The sequence below is a fragment of the Ursus arctos genome, unplaced genomic scaffold, assembly GCF_023065955.2.
Source record: "Ursus arctos isolate Adak ecotype North America unplaced genomic scaffold, UrsArc2.0 scaffold_2, whole genome shotgun sequence".
Taxonomy (NCBI): Eukaryota; Metazoa; Chordata; class Mammalia; order Carnivora; family Ursidae; genus Ursus; species Ursus arctos.
This window is the reverse complement of record NW_026622874.1, coordinates 18,986,541-19,006,581: the sequence shown is the minus strand read 5'-3', so window position 1 is coordinate 19,006,581 and position 20,041 is coordinate 18,986,541. Positions and strand designations below refer to the sequence as shown.

The following is a 20,041-nucleotide window of genomic DNA, read 5'->3' as shown; positions in this document are numbered from 1 at the left end:
TTCTAGGTATCTTTCAGGATATTGCAATAATGCCTTTAAATTTCACTTTTCCGGTTTTTAATTTACAAAAATGTAAAAATACTTCTTATATAATAAAACACGGTTGGTTGGCTTGGAGAGGTGGTACAGGTAGGGGGCAAAAGCAATTACCATAAAGTGAAGTCCTCACATTTTTCTCCCTAATGTGGTGTTTTTCATTTGTTTGTTTGGAGTAGAGTTGACACACGATGTGATGTTACGTTCAAGTGGTAAGTACTTACTTCTGATTTGCTACGTAGAAGGTGTTAGGTAGGAAAGCTGCTCTGAACCTCTCCCCAGCTCTTCCTCCCTTCCCCACTTCATCCCTCTGCTTGCTCCGCGGCTGGGCCACTCGCTCCGTCAATTCCCACATCCAGTTTTTTTTAACCACCTCCTTCCGCACCTTGGCTCAACAGCATCAATGTGTAAGTTATGTGCGAACGCTGGAGGAAGGGGGGTGGGAAGCTTACCGCATATTCTTCTGGTGTAACCTTAAGAACATCAAATACTACAGCATCAAAGCTCTTCTTCAGTTCGGACCCTTTGTCACTTAATGATTCGGAACTGCTACTTTTCTGTTAAATTGAAAGAAAATGCAGCCGTTTTAATACTGTCTCACAGTTGATGTCATAGAAAGTCGACTGGCATTAAACACTGAGGAAAGTGAAAACAGTGGGTCAACAAACGCTGCAGAAAAACTGGGGACAACGTGCTGCTGAGCTGGAGGAGCGCTGGCTACGGGTGAGGCAACTGAAAATCTAACCTACTTCTAGGTTCCTGAGTCGTTTTCTTGTCCGTCAGTTTCCTCGTCCTGACATCCTACCATTTCTGATAGAAGTTAAAGATTTTAACAAGTTTGCTGATTCTCAAATGAGGTAAAGGGAACTTAGAATACCGCTACTTATAATTTATAAACTAATGTTTTTAAAGAAAAGACAAATTGTTCTCATAACTTAAACCATAAGAAATATTCAGAACTTCATTAAATAATCCAACCATATTTGTTAAGCGATGTCCATCTGTGATAGTACAACTGATACTATTCTTCCTATTATAATATACATTTAAGCGGTTGTTTTGCTTTAAGCTTACTATTTCAAGTTTGAATTTGTTGTTACTTCATGTAGAACAAAAGGTGGCTTTGGCTCTGAAAATCTTGTTTCTGTTCTATTTTCACATCTGCACCATGAGAAAAAAATTTATTCTGCCTCAGTTGGCTAAAACCAGAGCACCATCGCTCTGAGAACATTTAGATCATGCTCTATTCAATGCAGGCAGGAGATTAAGCTACAGTTAATGCACAAGAAATTAACCGAAGTTTCAGTTACCAACGTATAATACACATGTGAGCCTACCAGCTGTGATAACATCAGTTCTGAGCACTTGTCATTATGCCTCATTTTTATGTTTTCTTTCACTTTCATTAGCAGCTAAACATCAAAATCATTTCAAAGGAAAGGATCTGTCATTAATTTGGGAAGTTTCTCAACCATTATTATATTTCAAATATTTCTTCTGCCCCTTTCTTTTCTCCTTCTGGTAGTTCCATTACGTCTATGCCACACTTTCTGTCATTGTCCCAGTCCTTCGATATTCTATTCCATTTTTTTTTTCACTCCATTTTGTCTCTGCATTTCGGTTTGGGATGTTTCTATTGATGGATCTTCAAGCTCACGAATTCTTTTGTCAGCTGACTACTGGCCACCAGTCTCCTGGTGAGCTGATCAAAGTCATTCTTCATTTTTGTGACAGTGTTTTTGATTTCGATTATTTTCTTTTGATTCTTGGAATTTCAATATTCCTGCTTACATTACCCATCTGTTCTTACAAGTTGCTCATTCTTTCCATTGGAGCCCTTAGCATTATTAATCACGGTTATTTTAATTCCCAGTCTGATAATTCCAAAATCTTTGCCATATCTGACTCTGGCTCTGTCTGTTACCTGCTTTGTCTCTCCAGACTATGTATTTTTTTTACCTTTTAGCAGGCCTTGTAATTTGCTGAAAACCAGACATAATGCGTTGGGTAATAGGAACTGAGGTAAATAGGCCTTTAGTGTAAGGATATATGCTTCTATATAAGTAGAAATTATGCTGTGTTTACTCTTTGTTGTACTTGAGGTGTCTGAATCTTCAATTTCCTCTAGTGTCTTTCTTTGGGTTTCTCTAGAAACTCCTTCTTAGAACCTGTGCCTTGCGTTCTTTCAGCTATACGCCTTCATTATTATACAGGGGCCCTGCTGATGTGGTGGTGAAGTATGGAGGGAGAAGTGTTCTGTAAGTCCTACAGTCAGGTCTTTTAGTGAGCCTGTGCTCTTGGGCTGTGACCTCAAATACTTCTCAGTACCCCACAGCCACTGCCAATCCCCTAGAAAGTGAGGAAGAAAGGCTGGAGGGGGCTGGACTTGGGTATTTCTCATCCTCCAAGTAGGTTAGGCTCTGGTAAAGCAGTTTCCATTGAGGTCGGGGGGAGTACAGAATGCACTGGGCACATTTCCAAATGGTTATCTTCCTCTCCCCCTGCTAGAAATAGGAAGGGATTTTTCTCTGACCTTCACTGTGAGAAGATGGTAGAGCTTCTAGAGGTAAAACACAAAAGTGGGGGTTGGGGGAACCTAAGATTGGGCCCCCAAGAGTTTTTAACTTCAAGATAGTCCACACATAGCCTCCAGCAATTTCTCACCTATAGCTTAAGTTCTGCTACCCATTTCTGGCTTCAGTGATTTCTGCTCCTGGTAAACTAATTCTTTACTTGCCTCTCTCTCCAGTTTTTGGGTCATCACTGTCAGTTTGCTCTGTGACATCGATTTTCTGACAGAGCTAAGAAGAGTTACTGATTTTCAGTTTGTTCAGTTTTTTTCATATTATGAAGACAGGAGTGATGAATTCCAACCTCTTTACATATCTGAGCAGAAACCCGAAGTCCCGTAATCAGATTTTATACACAGTATTTTATTTCATGTGTTTATTCTCTGTAATTATGACTAGCTTATGTCAACAATATTATTTTATATCCTGAGACTAATTTAGAAATTTATTCATAATGTTAAACATTCAAACAGACATCAGATACTGACCGAATAACTAAATACATTCTGTCAAGTAAAGACATTAATTTTAAACATAACTTTCTCCAAGTTTTTAACTCATTCAAGACAAATTAGCAAATCATAATGGCAATTTTATTACTTATCAACAAATAATCACTTTCCTTTTTTCCTTCTTACAAGCCATAAGGAGAGGCTTAAGAAATTACGAGCAAGATGCTTCTATCTGCTTCCCCAATACCAATAAATAAGTTGGTACTGATAAGCTACACAGTACTTAAGCATAATATCCACTAAGGGAATAGTAATTCTTTATTCAAGACAAGACTAAAAACCAGACACTTCCAAATATCTGAAAAAAAAATTCACTGCAACTCTTCTGCTCTCAGGAGCTTCTAGTACAGGTTAAATATAAAGGTACTAAGACAGGGAAGTCAATTGCCCAGATCAAGTATTTTATCCATTTTGTAAGCTTATCAGATTCATGGGACACTTGCTTTTGATATGTTAATAGATCTGTATTTTAAGAGAAGGTGAAAAATATGTATTTTTAATTTTACTTTCTTGCCACAGTGTAGAACAATTTAAAAGATAGCCTTTTTCCACTTACCAAATACTAAATTATAGTACTCTGAGGCCTGATGTTAATTCATTCACTTTCTTAGGAAAGTGAACAGATGTTTTTACACAAGTAAAATGATCTATTTTATTTAACAAATAATTATATACTGTTTCCTGTAATACTAGATCAAATGTTTCAGGATATGTAGTTATAAATACACACACACACACATATGCACACACACATACATTTAACATATTAAAAATATGGTTATAAAAATATCAAGTAAACATACATATAATATAAACATATATACAAACATGTAATATAATACCTGTCTCAAGGAGGAAAAAAAGCGATGTATAAATTTATGGAAAAAATTATTTTAAAAGTGTTTTTTTTTTTAAACTGATAGTTTCAAAATAGGAAAGCTATCTGTGTAGGGGATCAGGAAAAGACTTTGCTGAAAGTATAGCATTTGAAATAGGTTTGAAAGACAGCCAAAATGTCTTTTTTTGTGCAGAGAGGGAGGGACACACTGGAGTGGGAAGAGAAATTCCATGTAGAAAAACTGATACAGACAAAATTGTAACAAAAGTAGGAGAAAACAATGGTTTATACAAACATCAGCAAGATGTAGTATTCTTTCATTAGAATGAAATTTCAAGTCAATAATTAGTGAGAGTTAAATTTTTAAAAAGAAAATTTAGAGTCACTTTGACGACAAAGTCTTGAATAAAAGGTTTAGAGCCATTTGCATTTCATTAGTAGCCAATGGCGAACCACGGACAATTTGGGGATACAATAAAGCTTAAGAGCTGTATTTTAAGAATATTAAAATTGAGTTACTCAAATGGACCCAAACCAGCAGAAAATGGAAGTGCAAAATCAAACTAAAAGCCTGCTGCAATAGTGTAAACAAGAAATAATGACCAAACTCAGATGGTGCTGGTAGAAATACGGAGAAAAAGACCAGATCCTAGAGACGAGGTGTGCCGGACAGGCTCTCAGACAGCTTCCTACTGACGGTCTCCGTCTCCTGGCACTCACATCCTTGTGTGATTCCCTCCACTTGAGTGTGGGCAGGACTGGGATCGGTTTCTAGCCAACAGAACATGGCAGAGAGAATGGGCTGTCGCTTCCATGACGACATGACAGAAGACTGTAGCTTCTGTTCCGCTGGTGCACTCTCCCTGCTGTGATGAGAAAATGGCTGTGGTGCGCACAGGGGAATCTAAGGACTGACTCCGATGGCGAGGGAAACAGTGCTGAGATAGACAGTGATGGGACATGGTGATGCTACCAACAGAAATCAGAGAAAGGGGTTGCATTATTTTCTTTACAGGTTACACAGCGGAATAGTAATGAGTAACGTGATTTTGTTCATATTATACATACAATGTTTGGTCCATCAGAAATAATAAAAATCTATGAGGGAAGCCAGAGCTAGAGATAGAAATATAGAAATCAGCAGCAAAAGAAGAATCATCAAAACCACAGACTGAGACTCTTTTCATTGATTGCAAGGCCTAAGTAACTGGCTGGAGCAAAATGGAGTTGAAGTTATTAATGAACTCTGTGGCCAAGGAAATAAAAGGTCATAGACATTATTCTCATCCTCTACAGTAAGAGAAAAATAAAGGAGAAATATAGGAGCTAGATGCTAAAGTTATTAAGGAAAGCAGGCAAGTACCCTGGATTTAAAGACAAAGGAAAAAGAAAAAATATAAAGCACAAATAAAATCACAGCACATTAACTGGAGAGATGGCATCCAGCTCAGTCTTCACCTCCATCTTTACACTTTGAACCACATCCCTTCCAACATCTCAGCCTAACGGTTTTTGACTCTTTCCACAGGCCTGGAATCAAGGGATCTAGATAGTGTCAAAATTATATGATTCTAAATCAAAGAATCTTTTATTCTCACTTGTACTATTGTCCTCAAGGTTCATGTAATGTAAAAATACCCTAAAAAGATATTCTATGTATCCTTTAAAACTAAACTCATGAAAAAGTTTTAAGTAATTATTTGTCAAGTCTCTTAAGTGGACAAGAGTTAACTGTTTCTAAGATGTACAGTAAACACGTCAATGGCACAATTAAAAGTTTTTTAAAACTAAAAAATTTGTACTCTTCTTCTCAGGTTTTGATTTAAATCTGTGACCGACCATAACGCTTGAAAAATTAGGATGTCAGGTAAGAAACTCTACAGCTAACCTTCTCAAATGTCTTACCTCGGAAGCAGTAGCAGCAATATTAACATTGCTTGCCTGCCCGTTCATTAGGTCCATGCTTCCCACAACATCAGTCCTTGACGCTATGTTAACAGCAACAGAAGACTGACGGCTTCATGTCCAAGGCCACAAATACATTATTATTCCTGTGAAAAATAAACAGAAAAATTTAAATCTATGTCTTAGTGGGAGTTTGAGAAAACAAATCCATGCCTATCCCCATGCCAAGAAATAAAACACTTCAACTTCACTGAACTCTGTTTTTTATTTCAGCCAAGTTACCAAATCCAGCTTAAGGACAATCCTGTATGCTCTTTTCAAATGGTCAGAAACACCAAATGGGCAATGCTCAAAACACGTTACTGCTATGGTCCTCATCAGTAAAGCCTAAGTATAATTTTTCACTTATTGTGAGAAAAATTCAGAAAATTTTTAAAATTTTAAATAAATAAAAAGTTTAAAACAACACATGGCAAAGTAACAACTGTCATAACTCAAGAAATCTTGTAGAGATCTGACATCTATAAAGCAACAATACTGAGTAAGTTTACCATTGCTGATAAACTGGTTTACAAAGATACCACAAATAACTGAAAATAAAATACTGTGGAACGTGTCATACAGAGACCACAGTATGTTTTTTTGTGTAGGGCTTTAAAGTTTATTGACTATCTTCACTCATTATCTCTCACTGATCTTCAAAACTGTCAATAAGACTAAATTAAGGAGGACATTTATTATGCTCACATAACACAAGGAAACAGAGCCTCTGCTGGTAAATGAAGAGCCAAGACTAACATTCAAAACATCTGAAATTCTAGACAAATATTACTTCAACACCACATTTCTTTCCATGATACTGTAAGTCAGAATATTTACTTGTGTTGCCCACCCCTTTCCACAAATAACTTGTTGTACAGCACTATGTTGGTAACTTCACCTTTCTAGGATGGAATTTCTTCCTTCCTGTAAAATGACAGGAGCAAAGGGACTCAGGGCCCCTTTCCAACCTCTAATTTCAAGAACCCTTTTTCCTAAGAGAAATGATAAACTGAGTCTGAAATGGCAATAATAATTCTCTTGATGCTCAGTCTCCTCTCTCTGGAGAAGCAGTACAGGACAGTGATTAAGAAGCAGACTCCAGAACAAGACTGCCTAAGTTTGAACCCAGCAAATTGTTAACTTCTCTAGGCTGTTTCCTTATCCATTAAAGGTACAGTAAGTACCTACCTCACAGAGTTGTAGTGAGGAGAGATGAACATATACAAAGCCCATAAAACAGTGCTGACACGTGGCGAAGGCACAATTATGACCATGCAGATTTTGTCTACTTAATCCACACAAACCTTAAATTCCACAGAATCTTCGAATTAAAGAAGACAAAAACCTTAATACACCTCTGGCAAAATACATATTGGTGGGTGTCTCCAAAATCCTAATTGCAAATACAGTGAATGAAAATGCCTAAAATGTTTTCTGAATGTAGCAAAATATTTTGCTGGTTTTCAAATGCTTAAAAATTATTACTAATGATAGCAGCCTTTAGTCACATCTTAAATTAATCTTCATTTCTTCAGATACACTCTAAGTAACTGCTAAGAGCAAAACATGGTGCTACACTTTTTTTTAATGAGAAAGATATTAGAAATAATGGGTTTTAAAAACCATTTAGAACCCATTTAGAAAATCAATGCAAAAGTGAACAGAGCACTGAAATACTTTAATTTCCTCTAATCTACAGCATTTCATTTTATACGCTTCATTATCCTTATGACATTATTAAGGATCAACTTATATTTACACTGCTATATAAAATGAGCTTGATAATCCAAATTCTCTCTGAAGTCAACACTCAGTTAGCAATGACATGTTTTCAAATAATTTCATTTCATTCGTCTATGCATATTCATTTAGATATGAATCCATAAGTCAAGAGTGCCCCCTAGTGTTAAGAAAAAGATTTTAATTAAACTGTTAAAGGAAATATATTCCTAATCTACTCTTCAAATACATAATTTTTTTTTACTATTATTTACTGAAAATGAGATAAAACAGACCAGGAATAAAAATTACACATTCTTAAACTATAAGACATTACACATTTTAAACTATAAGTAAAGAATCAAATTTTCTCTGCCTGGTTTTAATTAAAATGCCACTCAAATATTCCATAAATATTAAGGTTACATTAAAATTCATTACATGTAAAAAAAAAAAAAAAAAACCGGCAAAGCATGCCTTAAAGAAAATCTTATTTGAAACTATTTATAAATGTACTACATGGCAACAGTATTTAATACTGCCAAACTACAACAAAACCTCACAGGATACCATAAAACCACTAAGTCCTTAGAGACAAAAATGGGTTTCTTTTTTTAGTATGTATTTCAGGACCTTTCTGTGCTTTCCACATAGGAAAGTTCAAATTAAACAAGACAAATACGTGTTTTCTCTAGTGCTATGAATGGCACAATCATTCATAATTACCAACATCACAACAGCTCTTTTCTTAATTATTTTCTACTTGTTCTCTTTTGAAACTTCTAAAAACAGTTAACCTCTTCAGGGTTTAAATCCTAAAACATGCATACTGTTTCTTTCTAAGCAATCAAAGTCCAAAACAAGGATATTGCTTCTCTCCAACCAATATACTCCCCAAACAGGAAATCTGAAACGTGTATGTAGATTTAGTTCCTTGCTTGAGGTCACTGAACTAGATTATTAAATTGCAGGCATATTCAGCCTCACCTTCACACCAGAAACCAGTACTTTTTTAACCAAATGAACAAAAGATTAAAGTCAAAGTGTCAACTTCTCGCTAATTAATCTCATTTCATAGTAGCAGTTACGTTTTCTTTTCTAAAATAAGTTATGCTATCATCATTAGGAATATTATGCTTAAGAAATTTAATAGTTTTATAAAACATACTCTAAAAGAGTTAAGCAACCATAAGGGAAATGGTAGTGAAATGCAATTAATTACAGCAATTTCTTTGGAAACATTCAGACAATACAGAATTGACATGATAACACTTTGGCTTAAAATCTCAGTCCTAGACGCCAAAATCCTCAACAAGATACTTGCTAATAGAATCCAACAGTACATTAAAAGGATTATCCATCACGATCAAGTGGGATTCATACCTGGGATGCAAGCGTGGTTCAATATTCGCAAATCAATCAGCGTGATACATCATATCAACAAGAAAAGACTCAGGAACCATATGATCCTCTCAATCGATGCCGAAAAAGCATTTGACAAAATACAGCATCCTTTCCTGATTAAAACCCTTCAGAGTGTAGGAATAGAAGGTACATTTCTCAATCTCATAAAAGCCATCTATGAAAAGCCTACTGCAAATATTATTCTCAATGGGGAAAAGCTGGAAGCCTTTCCCTTAAGATCAGGAACTCGACAAGGATGCCCACTCTCGCCACTATTATTCAACATAGTACTAGAAGTCCTTGCAACAGCAATCAGACGACAAAAAGGGATCAAAGGTATTCAAATTGGCAAAGAAGAAGTCAAAATGTCTCTCTTTGCAGATGACATGATACTCTATATGGAAAACCCAAAAGAAGCCACTCCCAAACTATTAGAAGTTATAGAGCAATTCAGTAACGTGGCAGGATACAAAATAAATGCTCAGAAATCAGTTGCATTTCTATACACGAATAACGAGACCGAAGAAAGAGAAATCAGGGAATCCATCCCATTTACAATAGCACCAAAAACCATACGTTACCTTGGAATTAACTTAACCAGAGACGTAAAGGACCTATATTCTAGAAACTATAAATCACTCTTAAAAGACATTGAGGAAGACATAAAAAGATGGAAAGATATTCCATGCTCATGGATTGGAAGAATTAACATAGTTAAAATGTCCATGCTACCCAGAGCAATCTACACTTTCAATGCTATCCCGATCAAAATACCAAGGACATTTTTCAAAGAACTGGAACAAACAGTCCTTAAATTTGTATGGAAACAGAAAAGGCCCCGAATCTCCAAGGAACTGTTGAAAAGGAAAAACAAAGCTGGGGGCATCACAATGCCAGATTTCGAGCTGTACTACAAAGCTGTGATCACAAAGACAGCATGGTACTGGCACAAAAACAGACACATAGACCAATGGAACAGAATAGAGAGCCCAGAAATGGACCCTCGGCTCTTTGGGCAACTAATATTTGATAAAGCAGGAAAAAACATCCGGTGGGAAAAAGACAGTCTCTTCAATAAATGGTGCTGGGAAAATTGGACAGCTACATGCAAGAGAATGAAACTTGACCACTATCTCACACCATACACAAAAATAAACTCCACATGGATGAAAGACCTCGATGTGAGACAGGAATCCATCAAAATTCTAGAGGAGAACATAGGCAACAACCTCTACGACATCGGCCAAAGCAACCTTTTTCATGACACATCCCCAAAGGCAAGAGAAACAAAAGATAAAATGAATTTATGGGACTTCATCAAGATTAAAAGTTTCTGCACATCCAAGGAAACAGTCAGAAAAACTAAGAGGCAGCCCACGGAATGGGAGAATATATTTGCAAATGACACTACAGATAAAGGACTGGTATCCAAGATCTACAAAGAACTTCTCAAACTCAATACACGAGAAACAAATAAACAAATCAAAAAATGGGCAGAAGATATGAACAGACACTTTTCCAATGAAGACATACAAATGGCTAACAGACACATGAAAAAATGTTCAAAATCATTAGCCATCAAGGAAATTCAAATCAAAACCACACTGAGATACCACCTTACGCCAGTTAGAATGGCAAAAATAGACAAGGCAAGAAACAACAATTGTTGGAGAGGATGTGGAGAAAGGGGATCCCTCCTACATTGTTGGTGGGAATGCAAGTTGGTACAGCCACTCTGGAAAACAGTGTGGAGGTCCCTTAAAAAGTTAAAAATTGAGCTACCCTATGATCCAGCCATTGCACTACTGGGTATTTACCCCAAAGATACAGACGTAGTGAAGAGAAGGGCCATATGCACCCCAATGTTCATAGCAGCAATGTCCACAATAGCTAAATCGTGGAAGGAGCCGAGATGCCCTTCAACAGATGACTGGATTAAGAAGTTGTGGTCCATATATACAATGGAATATTACTCAGCTATCAGAAAGAACGAGTTCTCAACATTTGCTACAACATGGACAGCACTGGAGGAAATGATGCTAAGTGAAATAAGTCAAACAGAGAAAGACAACTATCATATGATTTCTCTCATCTATGGAACATAAGAACTAGGTTGATCGGTAGGGGAAGAAAGGGATAAAGAAAGGGGGGGTAATCAGAAGGGGGAATGAAACATGAGAGACTATGGACTATGAGAAACAAACTGAGGACTTCAGAGGGGAGGGGGGTGGGGGAATGGGATAGACCGGTGATGGGTAGTAAGGAGGGCACGTATTGCATGGTGCACTGGGTGTTATACACAACTAATGAATCATCAAGCCTTACATCGGAAACCGGGGATGTACTGTATGGTGACTAACATAATATAATAAAAAATCATTTAAAAAAAAAAAAAAAAAAAATCTCAGTCCTAGAAGTTCATCTTACAAGAACTCTGGAGAAACAGAAAAAACTATATAGATACAGCTGTTCAGTCAAGCACTACGTACAATAGTGAGAACAATTTTAATGCCCTTATATACAACCACATTAAGAAATTCAAATGGACAACTATAAGAAAGATGAAAACAGATGCAACAGGTTCAACAATAGAAACTACACCTTCTTAATATTATTATAACTTTCATGAGAAAAAATAGGGTAAAATTAAAACACCATAATTGCAGTTCAATATTTAAAACTTATTACAAAGCTTGTTCTCCTTTAACATTTATTTTTAAGTAAGTATTAAAGACATATTTTACATGACACTCCTGGAAGGCCCAAAGATTTAAATAGCCTGGGGGCACCGGGGTGGCTCAGTCAGTTAAGCGGCTGCCTTTGGCCCAGGTCATGATCTCAGGGTCCTGGGACCAAGTCCCGCATCGCATGGGTTCCTTGTTCAGGAGGGTGTCTGCTGCGCCCTCTCCCTCTGCTTCCCCTCGCTGCCACATGTTTGCACGCTCACTCTCTCTCTCCAAAAAAAAAAGATTCAAACAGCCTGTATTAAGCATTAAGGCAAGCTCACTCTCAGCATTTGAGACAGCTGAACTTCCACTGCCTTCTTTATTTTTTTTAATCTAAGAAAATTAGAACTTAGTCCCAATTCCCCAGTACTTTGTTTCAATAATTAAAGCCATCAAAATGCTCTTGAGTAACAAAGAAAAAAGATTTTGTTTTTGACATAACTGATATTGAGCTATTCTAGCAAAAGTTTACTAAAAACATGGTTCCCTCTTAAAACCATTTCTAGTGTGACACTAAGCAAGATTATCTTTGCTATTTACCACCCTTAAAAAGTTCAGGTTATTACAAAAGAAATTAAAAAGAAAAAGGTTCTGATGTATGCCCAGGGTTGTATGAGTCCCCCAACGCCTCCGGGAGAGAGAGCACTAGCCTCCTGCCTCTGTGCTTCGACTGTTCTTTTTCAAAATTCTCATGCCATCTTTTTGCATTGATTTATTTATGTTTCTCTCTAATGCATTTATAATTCCTTGATATTAAAGACCCATATTTAAAACAAAACACGACAGAAAAACCATTATTTTTTATCTTTTCATTCAGGCACATGAACACAATACTTGACCTCAATTAACTAGTTAATAAGTATTTGTTAAAAGAGTGAATGACTGAATAAAGCAGTCGTTCACAGGACAACATTATATAAATGCCCAATTAAAGTATAGGGTGAATGGCAATCAAATAATCAATACATACAATACTACACACATTTAAAAGAATATGATGAGGATTTCTACTTCCAGCAATACGGCTGATAAATATAAAAATCTTGGGCGCCTGGGTGGCTCAGTTGGTAAACTGTCTGCCATCGGCTCAGGTCATGGTCTCAGGGTCCTGGGATCATCCGCTCAGATCAGGGTCTCAGAGCCCACCCCCGGGGCTCCCTATTCACAGGGAGTCTGCTTCTCCCTTTTCCTCTGCCCCTCCCCCTGCTTGTGAGCTCTCTCTCTCTCAAATAAATAAAGTCTTTTTTTTTTTAAAAAATCCTTGCACTACAAAAGAAATTTAGGAATCGTAGGTTAAATTTTGATAGCAGTTGGACAGAAAAGGCAACCAAGAAAAGAAAACAGAATTGAGACACACACTCTCCTTCCCACCCCACCCTTACCTAGAATAAAGCCAGACAGACTGATGGTCTACTCCAGCAATGTAAGATGAGAAAAGAAAAGAAAAAGAAAAAGAAAAAGAAAAAGAGAAGAGAAGAGAAGAGAAGAAAGAAAAGAAAAGAAAAGAAAAGAAAAGAAAAGAAAAGAAAAGAAAAGAAAAGAAAAGAAAAAAGAGGCGCGCCTGGGTGGCTCAGTCCTTAAGCGTCTGACTTTGGAGCCCCGCGACGGCTCCCTGCTCAGCCGGAAGCCTGTTTCTCCCTCTCCCTCTGCTTGTGTTCCCTCTCTCGCTGTGTCTCTCTCTGTCAAACAAATAAAATCTTTAAAAAAAAAAAAAAAAAAAGGAAGGCAGGAAGGGGGGAGGGGGGGGAGGGGACAGGGAGGGAGGAATGAATACTGAAATAAGATAAGGAACCTTATCTGTCTTGGCCTGAACTTAACATTAAAGCTAGAGGAGAATGACCACAAATTTGTCTACAAAATGAAAATCTGTAATCCTCAACATACTCCAGCAGATACAGAATGTGAATTTATACTATCAGCATGGTTGAAGACCCTTAAGACAAGAAATCCACAAAATTATGTTCACAAGCCAGAGACTCCTGGAACCCAAGCAGATGGAGGGAACAAAAAGGCAATATGGGATTCCCACAAATAAAGCCCCACCAGCAAGCTCAAAATAAAAATTTACCAACTCTATAAGTAAACAACAGACTACAAGTAAAAGTGGGAAACACAACAATTATTAGGATTACTTTTTGAGAACTTCAGATGAAAACTTACCTGGTAAAGGCTATAAAACAGAAGAGATTAAAATCAGCAGCCTTAAAAGAAGAAACTGAAAACACAATGAGATGTTATGAAGAATGCAAGGCAGGGACGCCTGAGTGGCTCAGTCGGTTAAGTGCCTGCCTGTGCCTCAGGTCATGATCCCAGGGTCCTGGGATCAAGTCCTGCATCAGGCTCCTTGCTCAGCAGGGAGCGTGCTTCTCCCTCTGCCTGCCACTCTCCCTGCTTGTCCTCTCTCTTTCTCTTTCTCTGGCAAATAATTAAATAGTCCTAAAAAAAAAAAAAAAAAGAGGGGCGCCTGGGTGGCACAGCGGTTAAGCGTCTGCCTTCGGCTCAGGGTGTGATCCTGGTGTTATGGGATCGAGCCCCACATCAGGCTCCTCTGCTATGAGCCTGCTTCTTCCTCTCCCACTCCTCCTGCTTGTGTTCCCTCTCTCGCTGGCTGTCTCTATCTCTGTCGAATAAATAAATAAAATCTTAAAAAAAAAAAAAAAAGAATGCAAGACAAACATTTGTTAGAAAACTGGACAAAAAATATTTAAAAAATAAAGAAAGAAAAATATAGTCATTGGAGAATTAAGCACCAGATTAAACACAACTGAAGAGAATTTGTGAAGTAGAAGAGAAAAAGTAAATTATGCAAAAATTCTGTACAGAGTTGTGGATACTTAAAATGTGTAGAGATCAAGAGAAACGAAAAATAGAATAATAGGGTCTAACACAGTGTAAGAGGAGTTCTGGAGGAAGAGAGATAATGAAAGGCAGTACTTAAAGAGATAAAGGCTGAGAAGTTCCCAGAACATGTGAAAGACACAAACTCTTCATATTCAGGAATCACAAGCCTTGAGCAAGAAAAATAAAGAGAGTCATATTCTATATACATCACTCTAAACTGGAGAATATTTGTTTCAAAAGCAAGTGGAATAAGGCACTTTACTTCCATAGGAACAAAATTATATGGAAAGCTTCTCAATAAAATTAATGCACACAGAAGAAAAGTATCTTCAAGGTGCTAAGAGAAAATAACTGTCAACCTAGAATTCCATACCCAGCTAAATTCTCATTCAAGAGAAGGCAAAGACGACAAGGAAGTTACTGCAAAATTAGTCCATACAGCAAGCAATTAAAAATGTAATACATGAAAAAATAATTTGTCTCAAAGTAGAAATAATTATCTTAATCATGATTGTTACTATGACAGATATATTTGGATGACTGTCCTAGTGTATAAAAGTTCAAAACTGACTTCCATAACTACTTTTTAAAATAATTATTCTATTTTTATGCAAAAAAAGGAAAACTATTTCTCCTTTTACAGCAGATCCTATCATTTGTTCTATAATGGAATACACGAATCAGTACAACAATCAGAAACAAAAGATAACATCCAGGAGTGCTTATTACCTCACAGGCCTGCTCTGAGTACTTTTCATTGAAAATTCACCCATTGAAACAACCCTATGAAGTAATAACATTATACCCCATTTTTAGAGATGAGAGGATAGGTAACTGCTTACGCATCAGGGACAGACAGCTGGAAGGAGGAAAAAATGGAGGACAGACCGAGGGAAAAACAAAAGACAGAAAAGACAGATGAACTGATAAATAGAATGAAAAAAAAACCAGGACAGAGGAGGGTGGGGAAGAGGGAAAAGAAAGGGGGGGGGGGAGGAAGAGGAGGGAAATAAAATGAGGGAAGGAAGGAAACAGAAAGAGGAACCTAAAAGGCTGTTCCTACTCTGAGCAAGTTCATTATGACTAGAGAGGAGAGAGCAGGAAATGAAATAATCAGACTGCTACTATCTGTTCTACTTCTATTCAGCTTCAAGAGTCACATGACTTCTACAGGATGAAATGATGTTTAGGTTTATAAAGAAAGTCAAGTTGAAGGGTCGGAAGAAAGAAGTAAGAATACCATAAATGAGGGCACACATTTAAAAGTGAAGACGGCTCAGAGGAGGCACAGTGTGGGGTGCTGGCCTGCTGGCTTAGCAGAAGCTTTGTGCTGAAATCTGGAAAGGGTGGAAGAAGTGACAGGACCAGACTGTGCCTCCACAGTCTCAACTGTCAAATGGGGGAATTTACATTGGATGGGACGGGCACTAGGAATCATGAAAGGTTTCTAAGTAGGGAACAGAGCTTAGAAAACTAAAACCAGTATATTTCAAGGTTTAATATGCCAGAGGTATGCCACTGGGTCTTAGAGAAGGTGAGCAGTAAACAACACTCTTTCAACTTTTGCCAAAAACAGCAAAGTATCTGAAGTGGTGTGCAGGCCCCTTTCCTACCCAAGCTTCTCCAATCTCTGCTCTCCCGGACCCTCTTCTAGTCTTCTCCCATGGTCACCTGGTATCCCTTCACATCGGTCACCTTCATCTTACCTTCTTATCAGCACCAGAATCCCTGGTGCTGTGGAAGTGGCAATCTCAGAGGATATTAACAAAAAATTAATGGAATTCATGTCAATTCATGAACAACGCCCCCATAACTCCCCTCCCCCACTCCAGACCAAGGAGCAGAGAAAGCGGCTCAGTGGTAAAACTGTGAGATACGGAATACTAATTCTAGGACTTTAACCAGGTGTATTATGCTGGGTTATTTAATCTCTGAACTTTGGTTTTTTCACTTATAAATAAGGGATGACAAAACATACCTCAGAGAGATTTTGTAAGAATTAAAAGAAATCATAGGAAAAGCTCCATGCATCTAGAAATGGTATAGTATAATGGAAAGAACACAGACTTTGGAGTCAGAAAGTCCTGGGTTCAAATCCTGATCTAGGCACTATCAGCCAGCCATAAGGCTTGGCCAAGGAACTTTGCTAATATTTAAGCAGAGGCTGCAAGTCCATCTATCAGTGATGTGGCTTAAAAAAGAAAAAAAAGAGGAGAGGCACACCTCTAAAAGCCCTTCTTCTACTTCTAAATTCCAGAAGCATGTGAAAATTACATCATAAATCAATGGATTAGAAAGAGTAAAATATTCCTCTAAATGAAGTATTTTTAAAGACATAAGTACACTGGAAAAGAAATTTACTAAATGATTAAAAAACATTTTTACTTAAAAAATATTCATTTCTTAGAAGTTCTAAATGTGTAAACATGTTAACTAATAATAATTATATCTCTCAGCACAAAAAAATACACAAATATGTTGCAACACTAAGCCACTGAATTTAATGATGAGGGGTCTCTTAAGAGAGACTAATTTGTAAGTCTAGATTAAACATAAATGTTCTAAATTATTTTATAAATTTATTCAAAAGTGCACAACTTGAAATTATTCCATCTGTCCCTAGTATTATAAAGTAAGTAATAAAAAAATTCTAAGCTACAATTCATTCTTAATCAAACGGTAGCAAGCATTTTTTTAAATGACAGCAATTCATATGGATAAGAAGAACACACTAAACTATAACGAAAAAAAGATGAATTCTGGAGAAACTTCAATCACTGTAAGCCAACCACAATGACAGGTTTAGCAATTTCACACCACCTACATTGCAAAAGAAAAAAAAATTGATAATGTGTAAATTAATCTACACATTTAGAAGTCTCATGTCAACAGAACTAAATTAATTGTTTCCCAGCATGACTATTTGCTAGGTCACTTACCAAATTATTATTCAAGTTAAACACCTTAATATTTTTTCCAGGCATATATTTTATTTCTAAACAGGTACATACTGAAGATGTGTAGGAGAATCTGAAGAAAGATTATTTTCAAAACAAACTAAACTAAGATCTTAAATTAAAAGGAAAAAGGAAAGGAGAGCAGAAAATTGTTTCACCTATCACGATGCACCTTACTACCCTACCTGAAGTAGAGTGCATATATTAATAATGGGCAATGAAAAGTAACTGACCCATGTAAAATGTACCCCACCATCTATGAAATAGCAGCTATGATTTCCCAACGTGCAAAGAAAGGCTTAAAAATAATAAAGCTACTTTCAAGAATACACTAGGATTAAAATGGTTTTACCTTGATCAAGAGACTCTACACGTAAGCCTTTCAGATGTGATTTTGTTGCACTTGTACTGAAGTGTAGAAATAATGGAAAGATCCCTATCTACGCAGAAAGCTTCTATCTCCATGTACCTAAATGGCCCAAAACTAAATACTTGATGAGAGATTTTCAAATGACTGAACATTAAAGGGGAAAAGTTTTAAGTAATGCCTTTAAAGTTCTGCTCTATCTGCAGTAGAGAAGGTTCACTGAAGATCATTTGCCAAGCGATCCTATTACAGAAGAGCTCTGAGATCTCCCCCGCAACCTGGCCCCAAATATAAATACAGGTAAACTAGAATTCAGACTAACAGAAAGAAAGTTGCAGGCACAAAGTTAAACTGTGCTCCAAATGTTTCTGTTTTGTATCTTTTCGGTTTTGGGGTGTGTGTGTGTGTGTTCAGACTAGCCCATAAAGTCCATTTAACATATAATACCACATATTTGAAATAAATAAAAAACCCAACATACCACACAATATTAACAATTAAAGCATGAAAACAATCCAGCTGAATCAGAAAGAACTTTATCTATTTGGCGGAAGCGCGCCACTGCAGTCCCCGAAACGGTCAGGGAGAGGAGCTCAGAGTGTGGTAGCATCGAACTGTGAAACAGACAAACAGTGCAGTCAGTCAAGGACTCCACGGTCGGAGTGAAAACTTCACGTGAGCTAACAGTGCAGCACTGCTTCCCTTTAGCTGTAAGAAAAGTGTCTAGAAAAAAGAGCAATTAAATAGCCCGGACAGCCAAGAGATTCTTGTACGTAAAATGTAAGGCTAAACTGAACATCACAGAATGATCCACAAGCAAAGGACTATACAGTGCAACACTACGCAGTCACTAAAATAGCACAGAAGAAAACTCAGCGACACATGGGAAAATACTCACAGCATGCTGCTGAATGAGTAGAGCAACTTACCCAACAGTGTTTAAGATATAATCCCCCTGGCTGTCATTCTCATTATTACAGTGCAGATCAGAGATTTCACTAATATGCACTACAATGTAGCTATCTCCAGGTTTCCTCGTCAATTTTCCCCTAACTTTGGCTTACCTGTATATTTTTAAATTTCTACAAGGACGTCATTTTTACTACAAAAAAGTAAAAAACAAAACAGTGTCTTCCTACCGATATCAGTTGCAAGAGGAAAATAAGTAGCTACACTGTGTGAAGAAACAGGACAACACCTTGAGTGTTGGATCAAAATTACCATCACCGCCGAGGAACAGAATGACACCATGTGGCTCTGTTGCGGTATTCTGGGAAGGCCCAGCACCGAGGAGTAGTTGAGCTGGGGATGCATAACCTGAATCTAATCTCGAGGAAACGGACAAAAATAAACCGAGGAACATTCTATGAACTCATTCTTTTAAAAATCTCAATGTTTCATGAGGCACAAAGAAAGACTGAGGAACCATTATAAATTAAAGGAAACTCAAGAGACGTGACAACTAAAGAGCCTGTACTGGAGGGCAGTAAATGCTATAAAATATCAGAACAATTCACAAAATCGAAATATTAACTGTACTGTATCAGTTTCCTGAATTTGATAACATCACTGTGGTTAAATAAAAGAATAATTTTGTTCTTAAGAAATACAACTGAAATATTAGGAAGTAAAGGGGTATGTGGTATGCAAACTAATTTCAAATATTTCAGGAAAACAGCATGTATATGTATATGACAGAAATGAGTAAATGATAAAGCAAATGGGGCAAAATGTTAAAAAAAAACTGGTGACTTTGTGACTTTTACCTACACTTACAACTGACAGTTTGAAATTATTTCAAAATAAAAAGTAGGGGGGGAACCCTACTTTAATTTTCAAAATTTCATAGAACTAAGCTATACATCCAATGAAAAGTACAACTCTTCCCACCAACAGATGGCGTTTGTGGTCACTGTTGACTTCAGAGTCAAAATGGTCTCAGCAACAGCCTTTCAGAATTAAGCTACATACATCCACAAATACTTCTGTCTTGTGTTATTAATACAAAGAATAATACAGATGAATTTTATTTAAGAGGCAGAAAGTACTTTGGAGATCCCAACTTAGGGTACATTTCAAATCCCTAGGTCTTCCCTTATTTTACTCCCAGGGCAGGCCCTACCC

The 20,041-nt window shown here is 37.0% G+C and overlaps 1 protein-coding gene across 3 annotated transcripts in view; it reads right to left on the bottom strand.

The window, feature by feature from the left end:
* The window catches only part of RALGPS2 (Ral GEF with PH domain and SH3 binding motif 2), a 165,445-nt gene that overhangs the window by 112,700 nt on the left and 32,704 nt on the right, over positions 1 to 20,041 (bottom strand). For all 3 annotated transcript variants that reach the window (XM_026509278.4, XM_057314892.1, XM_026509279.4), the window contains exons 2-3: positions 5,862 to 6,007; positions 489 to 593 (exon numbers count right to left, since the gene is read on the bottom strand). In XM_026509278.4, the coding sequence (XP_026365063.1) occupies positions 489 to 593; positions 5,862 to 5,918 (162 nt within the window). In that variant the 5' untranslated portion in view covers positions 5,919 to 6,007. The remainder of the gene's footprint in view (positions 1 to 488; positions 594 to 5,861; positions 6,008 to 20,041) is intronic.